At 44.1% G+C, this 22,765-nt stretch overlaps 1 protein-coding gene across 1 annotated transcript; it reads left to right on the forward strand.

Annotated features, from left to right (window-relative positions):
* Positions 1 to 526: 526 nt before the first annotated feature.
* RTCB (RNA 2',3'-cyclic phosphate and 5'-OH ligase) lies at positions 527 to 20,781 on the forward strand. Its single transcript, XM_082740546.1, has 12 exons — positions 527 to 790; positions 3,566 to 3,644; positions 4,855 to 4,922; positions 6,126 to 6,225; positions 7,137 to 7,293; positions 8,868 to 9,024; positions 10,624 to 10,783; positions 11,945 to 12,120; positions 12,619 to 12,807; positions 13,483 to 13,593; positions 14,942 to 15,061; positions 19,737 to 20,781. The coding sequence occupies exons 1-12, from the start codon at positions 542 to 544 to the stop codon at positions 19,842 to 19,844; spliced, it is 1,674 nt and encodes a 557-aa protein (XP_082596672.1). The 5' UTR covers positions 527 to 541; the 3' UTR covers positions 19,845 to 20,781.
* Positions 20,782 to 22,765: the final 1,984 nt, after the last annotated feature.

A 22,765-nucleotide genomic window follows, 5' to 3' on the forward strand; every position in this document is an offset into this window, starting at 1 on the left:
GCAAAAGAGGCATGTAAAAGAGCACGAACAAGGGTTCCAAGTCGTCCAAGAAGGGAAGCCCGGGCAGCCCGGCTGTCCGCTTGGTCTGCCGTCTGCTCATCTTCAGGGCGCGCCTCTGGCCACAGCAACCAGCCCATCGGTGTTCGCTGGAATAACGGGTAAACTGTCACCTTCATTCTTCGGAACGTTCTTTTCTGGCAGAAAAGTGATTTAACGTGCATCCACACATGCGTCCTGAAACATTACACGTGTCCAGTCATATTTATTTAAACAGGCTTCGCGGCTACGCGCATCTTTTTTCCCTCCCTGCTGGGAACGTAAACTCCACGCAGATTTTCATTACAGCAGTTGGACCTGATCCAGATTCAGTGCGTTCTTCAAGTGCTGAAAAGCACTTCCAAAACAAAGGATGACTACAAACTCGCTAAAAACGACTGCATTTAGTTCAGCTTTAAGCCCGAAGAGGGCTAGTAAATATCCAAGAAAGATAAACACTAGAGGGCAGTCTAACTTAACGAGAGAAAAGCGATTTGTGGGGGCCATGAGTTTCGAGCCTCGACGCTTGCCGTTGCCCATCCTGCGGCGGAGCCTACTACGCCTGCGCGTTGGCTTCCGGAAGGTGGTGCTTCAGGCAGCGGGACAGCGCGGCAGCGTCTCTTCAAAGCGGAGCCGGGAGTTTTCGCCGCTTGTCGCCGCCATGAGTCGCAGCTATAATGATGAGCTGCAGTTCTTGGAAAAGATCAATAAAAACTGCTGGAGAATCAAGAAGGGCTTCGTGCCTAACATGCAGGTGAGGCGGGGAAGCAGGAGCCCGTGACGGGGCCTTCCCGGGGGCCCGCGGCGCCTCCCTGCCCACCCGGCCCGGCCTTCCCCCTCGTCCTCCCGACTCCTGGCTTAGCGCGGGGACCGTCCCCGTCCCCACCCTCCGGCCGCCCCCCCCCCCCCGGCGGGAAAGGTCCCCAAAGCGGCACGTTCCGGGGGAATCCCAAGTGAACGCGAAATTGGCGCTTGCACAACGCTTTCGCGTCGAAGTCCCCGAAACGCGCCGCAAGATGTTACATTCTCGAGCTTTAGAGACGCGAGGGGTAGCTGTACACGGTGGCCCAGCCAGTCCCGGGTGGAGTCGCTGGGGTGGGACTCTGTTCCTGAGTCATGCCGGCCATCTGGGTGACGTTTACGAGACCTTTGTTTGCTGAAGCCAGGTATTAGCGTTCACCGTTCACTAAGACGTCTTTGCGTCTCGCAGCGGTCTAGAAGCTTCCCAGGGCAGGGTGGCTGGTTTTGAAAACTCACTTCGCTAAGGATGGGCAGGTGACCCAGCTTCCTCTGGCCACCTCGTAAGCTCAGCCAGGACTTGATGCCCATTTGACTGCTTTTCTCCGACGGAATGATGTATTCGCGTTGGAGACTTGGAACCCAACACCACGGAGCGTGAAAGCCTGGGTTCGCGCTCTCGCGCAGGCTTCGTTGCCATTTGTGTCTTATTATTTTCCATTAAAGGGAAGAAAACAGTCGTTTGCAAGGTTCGGGGGCCTATGTTGTTAAGTAGCTTTTGAACTCTTTTAAGGTGCCTTGTTAGTGTATTGAAAGGTTTGTGAGCCTGTGATTTGGTAAGAGTTCCTGATAGCCACTCCACTCTTTTACTCAATATCAACTTACTGTGTGTCCCCATGAGCAAAGCTGGACTCAGACGAGAAAAAGGCCACGGTCATAAGATTCCTTTTTGCTCTTTTCCGTTTAACCAGTTTCTGTCTATGGAATCTGGTTCCCTGAATGAGGGAATAGGAAATAACCATGACGTGATGGTCATGATAACCCACGGTCAGTGTCTGGTAGTGATTCTGGCTTCACTTTTGATACACACACTTGCTGCTGATTCTGCCTAAGAGCAAGTCTCGTCTTGCCATTGGCAGCTACGGTTTCACTGTACACTTGACTACCACTTCTTTCCTAAGAGCGGAGAGTTGAAATCTCAATGTACTGCTCTTAAAGTTACTGACCTTTGTGCTAAGCTTGAATTCTATTCCCACAACTTGAGAGATGAGTGAACTTCGCAATAATTACTGTATCTATCCTACTTAATCTCCAGTAAGATCCACATGCTGCACTAAAACTTCCTCTCCCTAAAACACCCCCCTCCCAACTTTATGTCATTTTTGTGTCTCCTTTATATCTCCTGAATGTCTTGCAGCTCCAGTGATGTCTCTTGTCTTTGAAGAGCTGGTTCAAACAGTGAGCACCCGTCAAGCCTCTCCCAGCTCCCTAGGCTGCTGAGCTGCTTCCTCCGTTTTTTCTATAGCACTTTCCTATCCTAGTGCTCATCTCATTGCACTCTTAATTTTCTAGTCTGGGCTGCATCCAGCTGGAAATTCCTCAGAAACAGCATGAGGGACACCTGCATGGCTCAGTCAGTTAAGCGTCTGCCTACGGCTCAGGTCATGATTGCAGGATCCTGGGATCGAGTCCCTTATCGGGCTCCTTGCTCCATGGGGAGCCTCCTTCTCTCTCTGCCTGCCCCCACCCCAACAGATGGGTGAAATCTTTAAAAAAAAAAAAAAAAAATCTTAACATATTCTTCATCTCTCCCCTAGTGCCCACTACAGTGCCTAAAACATAGTAAATCTTTGGTGAATTAATGAAATGTGCTCCGTAGAAAATAGTACTGGAGACATTTTGCTTACACTGGTGTTATTCAAGCAGAGGTCCTCTTTCTTATAAAAGAAAGAAATTTGTCCAGGTGATTGCCCTCCTTAGGTGGGCAGCTCCTTCATAGTCTTTGATCTCATAAAAATATTCTGGCCTTAGGTGTTACATAATTACTTTCTTCCTTGTCATTGGTATTTTTTGTCAAGCTCCTTTAGCCTCTTAAAATTGTGTAGATTCTAGAACTAAGCACACAGCTGGGTATCTACATATTAAATTTTTTTTACTCTTTACCTAAGTATTGATTTATAAATGAGTATAGGACAAAATAAAGTGTAACGTGCTGTTGTCTCAGGCACAGGAAAAATACACTACGGTCAGATGACTGCATTTTTAAGTTTAGAATCTTACTCTTTTGATTCATCTGTTTATCAAGACCATGGATTTTTAGAAGCACAAGAGTAGTAGGACTTTTGGCCTTGGCGAGAGCATAGTTCGAAGACTATTTTTTTCCTAGAGGTTTTATTTGAGAGAGAGAGCACGAGTGGGGTGAGGGGCTCCATCCCTGGGACTCCAGGATCATGACCTGAGCTAAAGGCAGATGCCCAGCCAGCTGAGCCCCCCAGGTGTCCCAAGACTTCTTTATCACACGTGCAAAAAATTCTTGTTGAATTCTTAAGTGTGGCTTTAAGAATAGGGGAATAGGCAATTTGTGAACATTGCAGAATACATTTTTAAGACATACTTAAAGATATGAACATCTCATCTTTGTTAGGAAGTTTTCTGCTTGCTTAGGTAATGAGAAAGTGTTCTATAAAGGGTAAAGTAAAATAAATGTTCCGTATGGTATTTGTATTCTAACCAGTGCCTGCCTATATGTCATGGACGTGTGCTCAAAATTCTTCTTTTTCATTCTTACCAGGTTGAAGGAGTTTTCTACGTGAATGATGCTCTGGAAAAATTAATGTTTGAGGAATTAAGGAATGCCTGTCGGGGTGGTGGTAAGTACTTCAGAGTTCTACATGTGGCCATATAAACAACATTTTCCCTGTGGCATGATAGTGGTGACTCAGTTATAATTTAAAAATGCAAAAGTATTGTCAAGTAATAATCAAAACTTTTAAATGAGACCAAAAACCTTTATGATCACACTGTTGGCCACCTGGCTCTGTAGAAATTATGTGGAGCTGGGTACACCTGGTTGGTTTCACAGCTCACCTTGGGCAGTTATAACGAGCTACCATTTATTGTGCACTTATTATGTGCCAGGCACTTTGCAAGGTGCTTTATGTAGATTACCTCATGTAGTTCTGAATTTTAAGAGGAAAATGTTATCTCTGTTTTACAAATGTGTAAGGCAAAATTCAGTGATATTAAGGGGTTTTTATTTAGTCCAGTTGCATAGCTTCTCGGTGACAGAGGTGGATCTCTTATTCAAGAGTGTCTGATTTCAAAGTGTGCATTTTTAACCAGTACCTTAATTAGCCTCACTGAATTTCAGCTAATCTCATTGTAAAGGGGAGTTGATTACACACTTATCTTGCAGAACAGCAGCAACGTTTAGGGATAAGTGTATAAAGCTCTAACGTAATGCTCTAATGGTCACGATGGTATTACAGTGGAACCTGGATTTAACCCTTTTATTTTAGGCTCAGCAATCTAAATCCGACCCCTCGCCCCACCAGGACATCCTTACTTGCCTAAAATGACACCACGACCAAGTGACAGACCAGAGCTAGAGCCCCGTATCCCCTGCCTCTCGGTCCAGTGTTGTCCCAGCTCTTCTGCATCGCCGCCTTTGTCACTTAGAGTAAAACCAGTGTTGATTTTTTTTTTCTTTTTTTCTTTTTTTTTTTTTTTGGTAAATAATACTATTGAAAGAATTTGGGGTTTTTTTTACGTCGGCAACAAAACATTTATTAGTTGTTTCACATTTCTCAGTACCGTGTGTGCAAGGAACCTTTTCATGGTATGCACAGATGTGGACAGGATGTCTGTGATTACTCCGGTTGCCTCACTACCTTCCTGTACGTGCGCTCCCTCCTCGATGAGGCCCCCTTCCCACTTCAGCCCAAACGTCCTCTCCTGCTTTGTTGTTCTGGTAGTCCTGGCCACTGCCCCTTTGTTTCATGCAAGCTAGAAACATATGAATAAATGTAATGTTAAAAGTCAACTGCGTTCCCTTTCCTAATACTGAATTTTTGTCTTCAGGTGTCGGTGGCTTCCTGCCAGCCATGAAGCAAATTGGCAATGTGGCAGCCCTGCCTGGGATTGTTCATGTGAGTCCTGGTTCAGAGTTTGAATCATTTATATTTTCTCTTAGACTCAGAGTTCTCTGAGTGGATGAATGGCCAGGCCTAACCAATAGTAGCATCACTTAGTAACCTTCAGACTTCCAGAAATAACCATGGAGTTTAAAGCTGTAATTGAGTCTGGGTGACATCTCAGTTTCTGCTTGCTTTTTGCTAGAACCTGTAAGCATTTGAAAAATCTTTGAAGTAGTTTTGTTTTCTTGTTTCTTCGTCACAGTAGAGCATTATTACTGGCCGAGGGTACCACCATTGAAAGTTTTACTCTGGCCCCATTCAAGAGGATGGTTGGAGAATGAATAGACAAAAGTGTAGGATTAGACCTGTGGGGAGGAAGAAAGGACAGGACAGGTGTGGTAGGCATGGTTGGGAAAGGAGGGTGGTGGTGGGAACAGGTAGGCCTGGGTGGGGCGAGGTGCAAGGGGGAGCCTCCACAGTCTTGTGTCAGGTTCCACCATCACTGGAAGGTGTGAAACCCATACAACAGGCATTTTTTTGAGCCCTTTATACCATTTATTGTGCTGACACTTGGAAGGAAAATGAAAAGAAAGGGCTTTTGCATGTAAGGAACTGTTAGGTGTCTAGGTGTCTGCATTGACCTGCATTCTTCCTGGGTCAGGGTCCTTTCCTAGGTGTCAGATGTAGCAGGTGTACAGTATTCATGCCAGCCAAAGGATTACATTTGCCAATGATTGCTTCAACACTAAGGGCCTGTATAAACCAGATATTCCTTCACTTCGCCTGATGTGACCACAATTTATCCATGTCTCAAGATTGTCTTTAAAATGTAATTCTAGGGGCACCTGGGTGGCTCAGTGGGTTAAGGCCTCTGCCTTCAGCTCAGGTCATGATCCCAGGGTCCTGGGATCGAGCCCCACATCGGGCTCCATGCTCGGTGGGTAGCCTGCTTCTGCCTGCTTCTCTGCCTACTTGTGATCTCTGTCAAATAAATAAAATTAAATATAAAAAAAAAAACTTTTAAAAAAAAGATATTTTTCCCGCTATTTTTAGCTTTATGATTAGAAGTTTTTACACTTAATTTTCACCAATAGAGAAGGTTTCACAAGAACAGAATCTTGATTTGGAGAAGGCTTTGGCCCAGAGCCCATGTGAGAATTAATACAGTCTTGTCTGGGTGAGAAAGCTGGATCTCATTTTCTGATTTTCTTTCAGCGATCTATTGGGCTTCCTGATGTCCATTCAGGTTATGGGTTTGCTATTGGGAATATGGCAGCCTTTGATATGAACGACCCTGAAGCGGTGGTGTCCCCAGGTAAGGTCACTGTGCAAGTCTGCCGTCAGGGGTGAAGCATTGTCCTGAAATAGTGTGTGGACGTCTCTCCGTCTCATGTTCTATCCTTTCTCGTCCCCTCATTTACTGAGAGGATGAATTGTGGACACTCAGAGGCTATTAAAATATCAGTTAAAGCATACATTTATGGAAAAATTATTTAGGCTTCTACTATATGCCAGGCACTTTTTAGACATTGGCTACAAAACAAACAACGCTTTGCCAGCAAATTATGTGTCTTCTTTGTGTCCCAGTTAATTCTCCGGCACATGTTATGTTGGTAATGTTAACTCCATGTGGCATTACTGTGAGGAGTAAATGACCTCAGCTGTGAAAAAAGTACTTAGCACAATACAAGGCCCTTAGGAAATACTGGGTAAGTGATTACTCTCATTATCATCGTTAAGATTAACATCTAGTTGTATACATCTTTTTTAACCTGGTCTAGGTGATACTCATTGTTCATTACCACCTTCCTGGCATACAAAGTACCCATAATATGGACATTACTTTAAATGTTTTGATGTCATCAGACTTTACCTACTTTGTGGGCTGCTCTTAAAAAATGATCTTCAGGGGCACCTGGATGGCTCAGTGGGTCAAAGCCTCTGCCTTCGGCTCAGGTCATGATCGCAGGGTCCTGGGATCGAGCCCTGCATCGGGCTCTCTGCTCCGCGGGGAGCCTGCTTCCTCCTCCCTCTCTCTCTGCCTGTCTCTCAACCTACTTGTGATCTGTCTGTCAAATAAATAAATAAAAATCTTTATAAATAAATAAATAAAGATCTTCAAAAGAAGAGCTGTCTTTCAAACCCATGTTAAGGGTGAGAAACCACAGGTAACCTTGCCCAGCTGCCCGGTGTTGCTGATCTGTGACTAACTTCTCTATTTCGCAGGTGGCGTCGGCTTTGACATCAACTGTGGTGTGCGCTTGCTAAGAACCAATTTAGACGAAAGTGATGTCCAGCCTGTGAAGGAGCAGCTCGCCCAGGCTATGTTTGACCACATTCCTGTCGGCGTAGGATCAAAAGGGGTCATCCCCATGAGTGCCAAGTAAGAGGACAAGATTCCAGTAAACGGATAGGGAAGGAAAATAGCCACATGACCCTCATATTCATAACCAGTGCAGGATGCTTAGGGAGTGGGGATTGTTTAGTCACCTTTCAGGAAGTGGTAATGAATTGTTCTTTTACATGTGAGGTCCGCCCCCCCCCAGTTGAGTAGAGAGATTGGTCACATGATGTTCATTAGAACAGCTTTGACATACAATCGAGTTTATAATGGAAAAAGGCCCACTAACAGTTATCAAGCACTTCTACATGGAACACCCTGTGCTATCGTATACGTCTCATGTCATGACATCTCGATAATAACCCTAATGTTACTCCCAACTGACAAGAAAGGAAAGTGAGGTTTAAAGAGGTAGTAGTAAGCTAGTAAGTAAAGTCAGGGTTCAAACCAAAGATCCTTTGGCTTCAGAGGCGGTGTTCTGAACGGCCTTTTGTCAGTGAGCCTGTAGTTAGCCATGACCTTCCTTTTTGAATGATGGCACTGAATGTTGTATATTAGCCAGGATGTTAAATATTTCAGTGGTAGAGAATGAAAGTGAAGGCCACAGCATAACTGCCTTTTCGATGGCCATTGACGATACCATAATGGCTCGTGCAAAGCTGTGTGTCTTAAACTTTGCAGAACATGTGCTTAACAAGAATGTTTCTTTTGCATCTTCTGTTTTATCTTTAAAATTCATGTGACTTTTGCATCCTAATTTATATATGTGTATATATGTTCATACCATTATGTTTCTAGCTATTAACAATTCTGCAGCTCCTCTCCAGCAAGAAAAAAAAAAAAAAATTGGAGTAAACATACATTTGGAAGATCTGTGATTTCACATGGTCCCTGACGTGCAACCCTGGTTTGAAGAGTGTACCTAGAACATATAAATTCTAAGATCTTCGTAAATATTTTAGATAGGAATTTTTGTCCTGTATCATAAATAATATTTGAAATGGGCTATAGTAGGGAGATGACATTGACCATTTAACCTTCCAGATAGTGTATTGGGAGGGCTGGACCTTAGATGAAGATGAAGGCTGCTTCCTTCTAGGGATGTAATGTATGTGCCCCTTCAGAATGCACGTGCACTGAAGCCATGCAGTATTTCTGCAGAGGTACCTTCAAGTTCTTCCTGTGTCACCTGAAGGCATTTACATAGGTTTATCATTTGGCTGTAATTTTTCATAAATTATTAATGAAGGGGTAGCTAAGTTAGTGGTAGTTGGTGGTATGCAAGATGACAGTTATATGATGACAAATTATCTTTGCTTTTCAGAGAGGCAAATCTAATGTAAAAAGGATTTAAAGAGGAGAAGGAACTGAATGAATGTCTAAAGAATGATCATCGTTTCTAATACAATCCTACTATTTTTTATCACAATTATTTACGTAGCTGCTTTCCTCCAAAAAAACTGGAGTTGCTGAGAGCATAAACATGGCATCTAGCACAGCGCCCGGTATATAGGCGAGAGTAGATGGACTGTTTCCTTCTGCCCTTTTGAGATGTGGTCATCTCAGCTTTTGTTCTGTCTTGGCCGTGAAATGACCAGACCTTATTATTCCCTCAGAGACTTGGAGGAGGCCTTGGAGATGGGAGTGGACTGGTCCCTGAGGGAAGGCTACGCCTGGGCTGAGGACAAGGAGCACTGTGAGGAGTACGGAAGGATGTTGCAGGCCGACCCCAACAAGGTCTCTGCGAGGGCTAAGAAGAGAGGCCTCCCTCAGGTAACACGGGGGAGGGGCAATGTGCTGGGTGAGGGAGGGGTTTCCTACGCTTCTGTTGAGGCAAAAATGTTGTCTTCTGTGTAGCAAATATATCCCCAGGTTTTTCACAGTATATCAAAAAGAACACAAATTTATTTATACCACAATCTTACTCTTTTGAAAAAGTGTTAGGAACTTGCAGGTGTTCATAAAACAAGATGTGCTGAATTAGAAATAGATGGGAGAAAAATAGGCTATCGGTGTAAGGCTTAAAAATGTATGCCCGGGGCGCCTGGGTGGTCAGTGGGTTAAGGCCTCTGCCTTCAGCTCAGGTCATGACCGCAGCGTCCTGGGATCAAGTGCTGCATCAGGCTGTCTGCTCAGCAGGGAGCCTGCTTTCCCCCTCTCTCTCTGCCTGCCTCTCTGCCTACTTGTGATCTCTCTCTCTGTCAAATAAATAAATAAAATCTTAAAAAAAAAAATGTATGCCCAAATTACATATGTACATACTTGGGCAGTTCACAGATGTGGCTGTTTTCTGGAGTCTAAGATGAGCAGACATACCTTATCTTACCCATGAGATAAGAATGTAGCACATGTTTGAAATCTATAGCTAGTGGCAATGGCATTGCTATTAATTCTCTGTGACTGTGGGCAAGTCTCTTTTGCCTGAGTCTGGTTTTGTTTTCTTTTTTAAGATTGTGTCAAAGAGTGAGAATATAAGCAGTGGAGAAGCAGAGGGAGCGGCAGGCTCCCTGCTGAACAGGGAACCATGTGTAGGGTTCAATCTCAGGACCCTGGGATCATGATCTGAGCCAAAGGCAGACACTTAACTGAGCCACCCAGGCGTCCCTCCGAGTCTGGTTTTCTCATCTGAAAATCACAGTAGTTAAAACTAGGCAGCCTCTAAAGATTCTTCCAGCACTTTTGTGCTGCGGTCCCTGAATCCTCTATCAACTCCAGTTATAGGATGTACTTTCAGTGGTGGATAATGGTAGGTGTCAGCAAACTCAAAGATCTTTCAAAACTCATTTGAACTTGGACCTTGTTTAAAAATCCACACTCAGGAGTTTATCCCAAAATTTGACCCTTGTGTCCACACGTTTAAAGTGTCCTCTGAGCCATTTAATGGTCTGAATTTGGGTTTATGAAGTTTTCAGAACATATTTGTATATACCTCAAGCAGGTAATGATACAGTGAGTTTCAGGAGCTACTCTACCATATTTTTATTGTGTATTGCTTTAAATGCATGAAGCATTTCTGAGGCTCAGAAATTTCTTTATTGTATTAAACTGATTATTTTTTGTTATCAGTTGATTTTATCAGTTTGCTTTTTAAATGGATTTTTAAAAAGCAGAATAGTAATCTGGCACCTCAGTGCATTGAGTGTCCAACTCTTGATTTCCAATCAGGTCATGATCTCATGGGTTGTGAGATCTAGCCCCATGTCAGGCTCCCCACTCAGTGAGGAGTCTACTCGTAGACTCTCTGTCTCTGCCCCTCCCCACCCAATTTGTGCATGCACATTGGCACTTTCTCTCTCTGTCTCTCTAAAATCAATAAATAAACGTTTAAAAGTGGAATAGAAGTCATTTTATCAGACATTCTTACTTTTGCAGTTGGGGACCCTGGGAGCAGGCAACCACTATGCAGAAATCCAGGTTGTGGATGAGATTTTCAATGAGTACGCAGCTAAGAAAATGGGCATCGACCATAAGGGACAGGTGTGTGTGATGATCCACAGTGGAAGCAGAGGCTTGGGCCACCAAGTAGCCACAGGTATATTCTCAAGTGCATTTTTGACTCAGTGCTCAAACATGCATTTATGGGGAACCAAATAGAGATTTCAGAGAGGAAGCTCTAGAACTATATACTGCGTAGGTTTTTACTGTTTCACTGGTGTTGTCATAGGAGATTAAATATTTCAAATATACTATTTCATTTATACACTTACGATGTATGCAGATGTGTCTCACGTACCTGTACTGCAAGATTAAGTGTTGTGGTGGATTCAGTGATGAAATTGGCAAGGAATTGCCCTCACGGTGTCTCAAAAAAGAGATAATCACATTAATTAAAGTGAAAAGATAATACCTGATAAAATATAAGACAGTCTATATAAAGCATTTAGAAAAAATACATTGGAAGTGGCATGTTGAACACATACTGTTTGCAGTTTGGACAGTCATGCACAAAGGACATTCATGATCAAAAGACCGCATGGACAAAAGCAGAAGGCAGGCGAATAGCAGCAGGATCACTTTGGATGACTGATAGGACGTGTGAAAGCATTTATGCATTTATGAGAAGGTATATATACACGTGGAAATTACTATAAACCTTAAGTTGTGTGTTATATAGTTCATCCTTGTGTTTGCATTTCATCCTATGGGAATTTAATAATTTGGGCCAGTGTGACCCATTAGAATATTTAATCTAGCAGATGTATGGAGCACTGACTAGTAATTCCGAATTCTCTGCTGAGTACTTCTCTACACTTGGCCACGGATTTTATTTTCCTGCTCTTCTAGCAACTTGTCTCCAATTCTTTTCTGTTAAATCACTAAAATATGATTTTTTAAAACCATGACAGTAATAAAATATATTTTACTACTTGTGTTCATTCATTCTCATGCCAGGAAAGGAGAAACTAAGACCATGTTGTTGCTGTGTGTGTACACCTCTCGTTCCCTTTCCAGGTTCCTGCAGGGAAGGTATTAGCTTTGTAGCCGACATTCTTTGTGTCACACAGCACGGACAGAAGATTCTCAGTAACTATGTCTTGACCAAGCAAATAGATGAATCTAGAAACACTTCAAGGAAAACGTGTATTTTATTTGCTTTTTAAAAAATGAGTTTGAATGTAACCTAATTTTCTTCAATAAATCTAAATTATAAAGGGAAAAGCAGCCTCTTTAGACTTGCTTCTGTCTTGTCCAGATGCACTGGTAGCTATGGAAAAAGCCATGAAGAGAGACAAGATTATAGTCAACGACCGGCAGTTGGCTTGTGCTCGGATCGCTTCCCCAGAGGGTCAGGACTACCTGAAGGGGATGGCAGCTGCTGGCAACTACGCCTGGGTCAACCGCTCCTCCATGACCTTCCTAACCCGTCAGGTACGGTTGAAATTGCTCTTCTGTTACTCGTGTTGAGGTTTAAAACAGAGCTTACAGAATCCAGTTTTCAAAATTTACATGATAAATATTGGAAATATTGGCAAACTCTCCAGGCTTTTGAAGTCTCCTTAAACCAAATCATCAGAATATCAGGTGTGGGGAATGGGAGAAGAGAAGCCAAAATTGTTTTTAGAATTTGCCTTGAGCATCAGACAGGATAGATTCTGTGCGTTCACGGAGACGAGATGGCTGAGGAAGCTGTTCTGCAGGGTGGGATGAAGAGTAGCCCAGCAGCTTTCCAGTCAGAGTCGGCACTTCCGGAGTGGCATTTGCAATGTCGTGTAAAAGATGTTTTTTGTATTTTATGTGAAGGAATAATACTGCTGTACTTGAGCTCATAAATTCCTCACTCCCTATAGGAACAGACCAGCTGAAGTCCATTAGAGGAGTTCGGAAGAGCTGGTTCTGGCTGCTTTTAACACAGGCTTGTCCTTTCAGGCTTTTGCCAAGGTCTTCAACACAACCCCTGACGACTTGGACCTGCATGTCATCTATGACGTTTCTCACAACATTGCCAAAGTAGAGCAGCACGTGGTGGACGGAAAGGAACGGACGCTGTTGGTTCACAGGAAGGGATCCACCCGCGCTTTCCCTCCTCACCATCCCCTCATCGCTGTCGACTACCAAGTATGTACTAAGCCATTTGCGATGTGAAGCCGTGGGGGCGTGATTTAGGTCGTTCTGAACATGAGCGAGTTCAAACAGAAAGGCAGCAGTTGGGAAAGGTCTGTCCTTCCTGGGAACGGTGATTTCCGGTCTTCTGTGAAGCAGTGACTCCCACCTCATCTCTGCCTGCCTTGGGAGGTCTAAAACACCCTCAGTGGGGCATCTTTTACTCCGTAAAGGTGATCTTTTCAAGGCCTCTGAATGATTGGAAGGCAAGATTAAGATTAAACTCGGTCTGTTCCTCTCTCCTCCTCTCTCGTTGTGTGGCTGTGGTAGAGGTAGAAGGGCCCTTAGCCTGCTCCCGTTTTCCCTGTAATAAGGAAACCGGAACCCGGAGAGGTCAGGCACCTTGTCCTGGAATGTTCTTCCTAATGACGTTTCCCGAAACATTTGCTCTTGTGTTGTCTGTCTCTGCTGCCTTTCAAGTCCTCACGTTTTTCGTTCCTTTCCACTTCCCTCTCAATTACCCAAGAATTAAAGTAATGTCATAGTAACAGTTGGGAAAGCAATGTATTTAGAGGCCCAGGTTCCTCCCACAGTCCTGCAGTGCAAGAGGAAGTATAAATCTCAGGCATAAAAAGCTCATCTAAAGTTTTTCTAAATGGTGGTATGTTTGATTTGTGTGTGCTTCCTCAGCTCACTGGACAGCCAGTGCTCATTGGCGGCACCATGGGCACCTGTAGTTACGTTCTTACCGGCACTGAACAGGGCATGACCGAGACCTTTGGAACAACTTGTCATGGAGCGGTAAGGAAAACAGAAACTGACTTAGAAATGCTCTCTTCAGTTTAATCATCATTTTACATTTCGACAGGTAAACATACTTGATTGGGCATTAACAAAATTGAAGTTTGAATCCGTCTTGTCTTCTACCTGAATTTATTCTCATGATATATACTATCTAGTGAACCTACTAAGGTCACCTAGCATCTCTACCTTAGTGGTCATTGTAGGGTGAGGGACTGTTGCCCATCTCTGCAAGCCCACAAAATCCAGACTGGGAAATTGCCACACTGGCCCCACCAATACAACTTTGATTGATGCAGGGTCACATCACAGCTTATGTCCGCAATTCACTGGACCTAGTTATTTGCATAATTTGTTCCTTTCTAGGTAGGTCCACTCAAGATTTGGGGGATTCGCACATCAGAGCCCATGCATAGATGCACACCTGTCTCACCATATTGCCTCTTCTAAGCCAGGGGTTGGCAAACTTTGTAAAGCACCAGACAGTAGATATTTGGGTCCATGTGGTCTCTATAGTAGCTATTCCATTGTGCCACTGAAGTGAAAAAGCAGCTATAGACAATACATAAACCAATGGGAATTACTGGTTCCAATAAAACTTTATTTGCAGAAAACAGGTGGTGGGCCAAATTTGGACCACAAACCAGTTTGCCCACCCCTGTTCTGAGCCATGAGAATGCTTAGCTAGTGATGGAGTGGCAGATTGAAACTCAAGAGTACCTTCTCATAAGACAGACCCTAACAAACACATCTGAGCCTTCCTTTTTCTCTGATCCTTTCTTATTCCAGCTGCCTCCGAACTCCTCATTGTAGCCCAGTGATCAAAACCAGCACATCTCATCAGCAACACCGAGAGGCTTTTTTTTTTTTTTTTTTTTTTTTTTATAATGTCACAGAAAGGGTAGGGAGTTTTGGTACGGGCATCTAGCAGAGGCCAGGGATGCTCTGAACAATCTGCGTGACATAGAATTCTCTGGCCCAAAATGTCAGTAGTGCCAAAGTTGGCAGACTATTTCAAATCAAAAGGCACAAAGTTTTTATGACGACAGACCTACTGTTTATAATTAAAATCAATTTATTTATATTGAATTGATAATTGTAATTAGAAATACAGAACTATATTTTTCAATACTGAATGTTTTGTATAGATGGAAAGTTGTTTTCTAGAAGGATACGAGATTTGTAACGAAAAAACTAAGGTTGATTAAAAAGAAAAAAGATTATTTTCTAACTCTAAAAGAAGTCAAGGAAAAGGCATATAATTCCAAAGGATTAAATAATTGCTGGAGTTGAAAATAAATTGTAGCTCAGAATTTATAAAGTAAAGTTCATTTCTTTTCTAATCTAGGGCCGTGCATTGTCCCGGGCAAAATCTCGTCGTAATTTGGATTTCCAGGATGTCTTGGACAAACTGGCAGATATGGGAATCGCAATCCGTGTTGCGTCACCCAAACTGGTTATGGAAGAGGTGAGTGAAATTTTGATAAATATTCAGCATAAAACTGTCCGTGATTTATGCTACTACACAGCATAATTTTTGGTATTGCTTATCACATACTATGTTTGTTTTTAAATAACCTCAATTATAGTTTATTGTTGTCTTTTGTTTGGAGATTAATTACAAGGCAAGTCACAAGAACGATTCTTATCTTTTTTTTTTTTTTTTTTTTTTTTTTTTTTTTTTTTTTTTAAGATTTTATTTATTTGAGAGGGAGAGAAACAGGTAGTGAGCAGGGAGGAGAGGGAGAAACAGGCTTCCTGCTGAGCAGGGAGTCTGAAGCCAGACTGGATCCCAGGACCCTGGAATCTGGTAGGATCGTGATCTGAGCCGAAGCAGATGCTTAACCAGCTGAAAAACCCAGGCACCCTGATTCTTAACCTTTCTATGTATTAAACTTTAAAATTGTTTGAGCCGATTCATTTTAACCTTTCTTTTGCACAGCTATTATATATTAGAATTTGAAAGCAGATTTTTTTTTAATTTTTTTTTTTTATTATTTTTTAAGATTGTATTTATTTATTTGAGAGAGAGATCACGAGTAAGCAGAGAGGCAGACAGAGAGAGAGGGGGAAGCAGGCTCCCCGCTGAGCAGAGAGCCCGATGCGGGGCTCGATCCCAGGACCCTGAGATCATGACCTGAGCCGAAGGCAGAGGCCCAACCCACTGAGCCACCCAGGCGCCCCTGAAAGCAGATTTTAAGAGACAGCAGTTTTATTTGATTCACGAGGGAGCCAAAATTTTATTTAAATTATATGTATGTACATATTCAATTTTAGAAGCAGCATAACTTTTTTTAAAAGTTTAAGAGTAAAGAAAAAATCATGTAGAAACTCAGTATCCTAACACAACTGTTAACCTCCCTTTTTAGGACACTTACTGTCTTTTCCTTTTTTTCCCCTGAATGCTTTCTTTTCTTTTCTTAACCGGTTATAATCATAGTTTACATTTTGTGGTCTTTTTTTCTAATTTCTTTTTCTCACCTTTTTTTGCTATTTTCTTTTTTTAATTTAGCACGTTACTGTTATACTGTTTGTAAGCATCACTTTTTAATGATTGTCAAACATTCTACCAGCTAAGGACCGTAAGTTTCTGCCCATGTTCGACATTTAAGTGGCTTCCAATTTTTTTGCTACTGTAAATTAAGTGTAATGCGTGAAGCTTTTTTCCAGCTGTCTTGATTTGGTTTGGTTTTGGATTTTTGTTTTTAAGATTTATTTATTTGACAGAGAGGGCAGCACAAGCAGGTTGGGCAGCTGGCAGAGGGAAAGGGAGAGGGAGAAGCAATCTCTCTGCTGATCAGGGAACCTGACACAGGGCTGGCGTCTAATATGGTTCTCAATCCCAAGACCCTGCAATCATGACCTGACCTGAAGGCAGACACTTAAACAACTGGCCCACTCAGGGGCCCCAGCCAGCTGTTTTTAATAATGAGAGTGAAGGGATGCCTGGGTGGCTCAGTTGGTTAAGCAGCTGCCTTCGGCTCAGGTCATGATCCCAGAGTCCTGGGATCGAGTCCCACATTGGGCTCCTTGCTCGGCAGGGAGCCTGCTTCTCCCTCTGCCTCTGCCTGCCTCTTTGTCTGCCTGTGCTCGCTTGCTCTCTCTCCCTCTGTCTCTGGCAAATAAATAAATAAAATCTTTTAAAAAAAAAATAATGAGAGTGAAATCCTGAGAGTAGACTTACTGAGTCAGAGAGTATGACAAAGCCTTATTTCTTAATAACAAGTAATTTTTTCTCTGATTTTAAGAGTATGGGGCACCTGAATGGCTCAGTTGGTTAAGCAACTGCCTTTGGCTCAGGTCATGATCCCAGGGTCCTGGGATCAAGTTCCATGTTGGGCTCCCTGCTCGGAGAGGAGCCTACTTCTCCCTATGCCTCTGCCTGCTGCACCCCATGTTTGTACATGCATGCACTCTCTCTCTCTCTCCTCTCTCTCTCTCTCTCATAAATAAATAAACTCCCCCCCCCCAAAAAAAGAATAATACCTATTTATGGGGCGCCTGGGTGGCTTAGCTGGTTAAGCATCCAGCTGTTCATTTCAGCTCAGGTCATGCTCTCAGGGTTGTGAGATCGAGCTGTGTTCTGTGCTGGGCATGGAGCCTGCTTAAGAGTCTGTCTTTCTCTCTTTCTCCCTCTCCCCCTGCCCCCCCTTTCCCTTCCTAAAAAAAAAAAGAATAACACCTGTTTCATTAAGAGCTTTTGGAAAATGCAAAGAAGAAAACAAAACATCTAAAATTACACCAACCAGAGATCACTTCTATTGACATTTGGTATTTTCCTTTTGTGCGTGTTTTACATATGATTTGTTTGTTCGCTCAGGAAATACTACACATCTTTAGTCAGGTGCTATTCTAGGTATTAGGGGTACTGCAGAGAACAAAACCAACAAATCCCTTTCTTGTGAAACTTAGCACATAATAAAAAATCTAGTATGTTAGATGACAGAAAGTGCTATAAAGTATGAATTGCACAGGAATAGGGAAAGATAGGAAGTGGGTGCAGTTTTAAATAGGGTGTAGTGGGGTGACACTTGAAGATCTAAAAGGAATGAGGGAGTGGGCTATGTAGGTATCTAGGGGCGAGCCTTCCAGGCAGAGAGAACAGCCACGTGCAGAAACCATAAGGCGAGATTATGCTTAGACATTGGAGAAATAGCGGGGAGGTCCCTGTGGCAAAAGCAGGCAAGGGGGAGCTGAGGTCAGAGGTTAGGAGCACCAGATCCTGTGAGTCCTTGCCTTGCCTTTACAGAAGGACTTTTGCTCTTCCTACTCTGAGTGAGGTGCTGGGAAGACACTGGAGAATTTTGAGGAGAAGAGTAACATGATCTGGCACGCTGATGAGAAGAATCTGGAAGAGAAATTGATGATGCAGAAAAGCGGGGGGTCACTGGAGAGGTGTCTTTGGATAGATGAGAGGAGATGGGATCGAGTGTCCCAAGTGGATGGGGTTGGTCCTTGCTAGGAGCTCAGAAAAGGAATCTTTAATAAAAGAGAAGGTAGGATGCAGGTGGTCAGGGAAGTGGTGGTGAGATTATATGGAGATTCTGTTCTGATGGTTTCTCTTTTTTTGAGTTTAATAGAAAGTAGTATCAGCAACTGAGAGTGAGAATGCAGGGGAAGGTAGGAGATAACCATGTATGAGAACGAGTAATCAGCCTGGCAAGATTCTGCGTGGGTGCCCACGTAGCAGCCGGGGCCTTCTTGTGCTCAATTCAGTGATTGGGTGTTTTTCAACTATTTCAGCTGTACAGGTGCAGGCTTGAAATAGATGTTGAGTTAACTTTGACCAGGTTTGCAAGTATAGTGCAGTGGAAGAGAAGGCTGTTGAGTGCTTGCAGGGAGATTAAACGTCCCACAGGGCTAACAGATTGATGGAGACGGTGCACCAGAGGGAGGGAGCTGGAAACCTAGCTGGGGTCGCCAGCCCGGTGTGCGTGAGACGGAGATCGTGGAGGAGTTGTAGTCACTGGTAATGACAGGTTCCAGGTTATGGCCCTGGCTGGGAGGGAGTGATCGACAGTCAAGGAGCTAGAAGGGAAGATACTGAGAGGGTCCTCTTGCTAAATATTGAAACCATTTGAAATTCTAGCAGGATAGAGTGGCAGTGGGCCAGGAGCGAGAAGTCTTGCAGTAACGCTAGGGAGTGCTTCAAGTCCAGCAGGTAACTGCAGCAAGAAGAGGGAGTGAGACACGATGACCAACCGGCGAGGCCTTACGGAGAAGGGAGTGGGAATGGTCTAGAAAGTACCAAGATGAGCACGGACATCTGGCACACTCTTGGGCCTAATGACAGGACCCCATTTAGGAGGGGAAATAGCTGCTACTTCAAGTTAGAAGTGGAAGTAACTTCCCTAGAAGACATCTCTGTTTCCGCAAGAACAAGAGGGTGAAGGGAATGGTCCGAGCAGAGGGCAGCAGGGAGCGGGTTCTGCACATGACTCGCGGGAAGGAGTCCAGAGGCTGCGGTGTGGACATTAGAAATTGGAAGGGAATGGGAGAGGAGCTAGCAAAGGGTGTGCACGGAGCCCTGTGGAAGTTCGCTGAGAGGAGCTGCTGTGGTGCCGGGAACAGGGAGAGAAGGTGTGTGATGAGATGTGATGAGACTAGTTCTGACTGGCTGGGAAGGGGGTGGGGAGGTCTTGCTGGGAACTCAGAATAGTGTGTGTGTCCGTGTATAGACACACAAACATAGAGACAATGTTGGTAATACAGATGCATTGAGTAACTTTCCCTTGTTGTGAAGGTAATAGCTGTTCATTCCAGAAATTTTGACAACTGTAGAAATAAAATCAGAGTGGCCAATAACGACCAACCAAAGATAATGGTTTGATGCATTTCCTTTCTGTTGGGTATTAGTGTGTGTGTTTTATTCAGTTACGTTAACTGCTTTTGCTAGTTATACAGGTCATATATATGTAATGGGAAACTATGAGACATACAGAAAAAATAAAAAACCAGGTAAAAGTGTTTATGTTATTATTCTCTTACCAACATCGAGTTTAGTCATCGTCTGTATGACACACACACCAAAACGAAAACTCAGTATTATTTTAATGTACATTTCTTTAATCCCACGTGAAGTTTAATGGTTTCAAGAATTACACTTTAAGTAGATTTTTACAGTGTTTAACTTCTCCCCTCAGGCCCCCGAGTCGTATAAGAACGTGACGGACGTGGTGAACACCTGCCACGATGCTGGAATCAGCAAGAAGGCCATTAAGCTAAGGCCGATCGCCGTCATCAAAGGATAGAACGCTGACCACAGCCGCCAACGCCACTGCCCCTCATGGGATGGAGGCAGACAGAGATGCTCCTCAGACATCAGACTCCAGACCCGCAGGCTCCCAAGTGCACAGCTGCAACCGCCAGTTCCCGAGGCATTGGCAGGCGGCTGCTGCTCTCGGGAGCCAGGCCTGGAACCTTACCTTCCGGGAGGAGTCCCCCTGTCCTCCCTGATTGTCCCCCCAGTTTTCGTATTGGGGGTGGGTATAGATCAAGATGCTGCCCAACTCAGTCATAGAAGTGTGTAGCCAGCAGAACGAAGTTCTTGACAGCAAGCCCTGTTTATATTTTGAGTCTTGAAGAACCTTCTAGTAACTAAGGTTTTCAAATGTTTCCTTTCCCTCCTCCTTTTGTCAGTTTGTCCATTCACCCACCCATCCATCCCCTTCCCCTGCACCCAGCAAAACCTCGACCACCACTCTCACTTGGAAAGCACCCACGGCGTCCTTTCCAGACGGGAGATGAATGGATCGTGGGACACGTTGAGGAGGGAACAGAGGTGTAGGAATAGGGGCTCAGAGTCATTTTCCATAGACTGACTTCTTTGTTCAACCTAGACGTGAGGCAGAGTCCTGCCGTACCTGCACAAGGCGCCTGTGGGGAGCTGTCGTTAAGTAGGCCTGGTCTGGTAAACTGTTCCGGGTGAGGTCTAGCACAGCAGCATCGGTGACCTGCACGGAAAGCTGAGTATCTTTATGTTCGTGGTTGAATTATTAGAAAAGCCTTACAGGACTGTGGTGTTAGCGGTGGTTCTGTTGGACAGGTTGACTGGTGCCATCTAATCAGATTTTGTGTTCTGTACTGTGACACCTGTAGATGTGGAAGGGACAGGTTACTAAGGCCTTTGTTAAGTCCAAACAGCCAGTAAAATAGAAAAATCTAATAAAGTTGCAATAAGTTGTTTTATCTTGTGCTTCATCGTTTATTTCTTGGGACAGTTAGTATTTGTGCTTGGTTCACTTTGCTTAGTGCTGTTGCCTGATTTTCTCCCAGGTTGCTTTCAGTGACTCACTCTAAAATATTCTTCCCTAAAACTTACCTTCAGCTTACAGTAAAAACTCTCCTTGGAGTATCTTCTAGATGCTGCCGTTTGGGGTGCCTGGGTGGCTCAGTGGGTTAAAGCCTCTGCCTTCGGTTCAGGTCATGGTCTCAGGATCCTGGGATCGAGTCCCGCATCGGGCTCTCTGCTGGGCAGGGAGCCTACTTCCTCCTCTCTCTCTGCCTGCTTCTCTGCCTACTTGTGATCTCTCTCTGTCAAATAAAAAAAAAAAAAATTACTAGATGCTGCCGTTTGGAAGGCTGTAGAAGACAGGCTTCCTCTGAAAAAGGTTTGATAGGAATTAGCTTAGCATGTCTTCACTCTGAGCTCCCAGTCACCTAAGTATGTTGATGTAGAGTTTGAATATACCCAGCAAACCAGTTAGGACTCTTAATGTAATAATTATAGACTCCATGTGCCTTCAGACTGGGCCAGCCACATTTGTGCACTCATGACTCAAGGATGCACATTTCCAACGAACGCTCGAGGGCACCTCAAGGTGAGCAGGCTTCCGGCGGCCGCTGCATTCTCTAGGGCTGAGCAGCGGAGCATAGACTCCCCCTGACCGGGCTTGCTTAATGACATGTCATTTGAAACTAATTCAAAGCAAGGTCCCCTCCCAAAACTAACTGATGTCAGTGCAAGAAATGCTGTGCATCATCTTAAATACCTATGTTGAGTTTTATTAGAAGCTTTGAAAGTTACCCTGAGGAGGCACAGGGGATACAGAGAATGGTTCACATGGGGGCGTTTCTGCTCTGTGAGCTCGTCTTGAATATGGCATTGGCAGTGAGCTCAGCCCTTTGCATGATCATAGGAAGTAATAGTTAACAGTTTGAGTTCAAAAAGAAAGGTACAAACATTGTTTTCCTTTTTCTGGAGATGTTATTTTCCCATTTGAGACACTCAACAATACTTAAAAATATTAACAATACTTAGTAAATGCTCAAAAGCAGCAGACATTACCAGCTTATTGCCCCGAGTAACAGTGCCCTAGGCCCATGCACACATGCACAGCTAAAACACCCTTCCATAAGGCCCTATCTGGCTCCTTCAGACATTAGATGTCCTTAGCATTGCACCTCTTGGTCCATTTTAAGGCCCTCTAAAGTCAGTTCATTTTTTTTTTTTTAAGATTCTATTTATTTATTTGACAGATTACAAGTAAGCAGAAGGAGGGAGAGGGAGAAGCAGGCTCCCTGCTGAGCAACGAGCCCGAAGCAGGGCTCGATCCCAGGATTCTGAGATCACGACCTGAGCCAAAGGCAGAAGCTCAACTCACTGAGCCACCCAGGCGCCCCTAAAGTCAGTGCATTTATAAGTAACCTCAAAACTTCACACTGACGGGGGCGAGGAGAGGACAGTGATGGGGGAGGGGCATTCACAGAGAAGTGAGTGGTGATTTAAGCTGTAGCTTGTGAACAGGTAGTGAATAAACTGCCAGGCATGTAGTTGGAGCTTAACACATTAAAAATCACCGTTCCTGGGGCGCCTGGGTGGCTCAGGGGGTTAAAGCCTCTGCCTTCGGCTCGGGTCATGATCCCAAGGTCCTGGGATCGAGCCCCACATCAGGAATCTCTGCTCAGCGGGGAGCCTGCTTCCTCCTCCTCTCTCTCTCTGCCTGCCTCTCTGCCTACTTGTGATCTCTGTCAAATAAATAAATAAAATCTAAAAAGAAATCACAGTTCCTGCTCTGTAGCTTACCCAGTGTTTTTACACGGAGTTTGAGTTCTTACTGATGCTGAGGGAAGGAGGAGGATGTGAGCCGGTCACCAGAGTTTAATGAGGTTGGCAAAGGAGGTATTATCCCCGCATAACAAGTCAGAGTACAGCCTCAGAGAGATCCAGCGG

Source organism: Mustela nivalis, assembly GCF_964662115.1.
Source record: "Mustela nivalis genome assembly, chromosome: 7".
NCBI lineage: Eukaryota > Metazoa > Chordata > Mammalia > Carnivora > Mustelidae > Mustela > Mustela nivalis.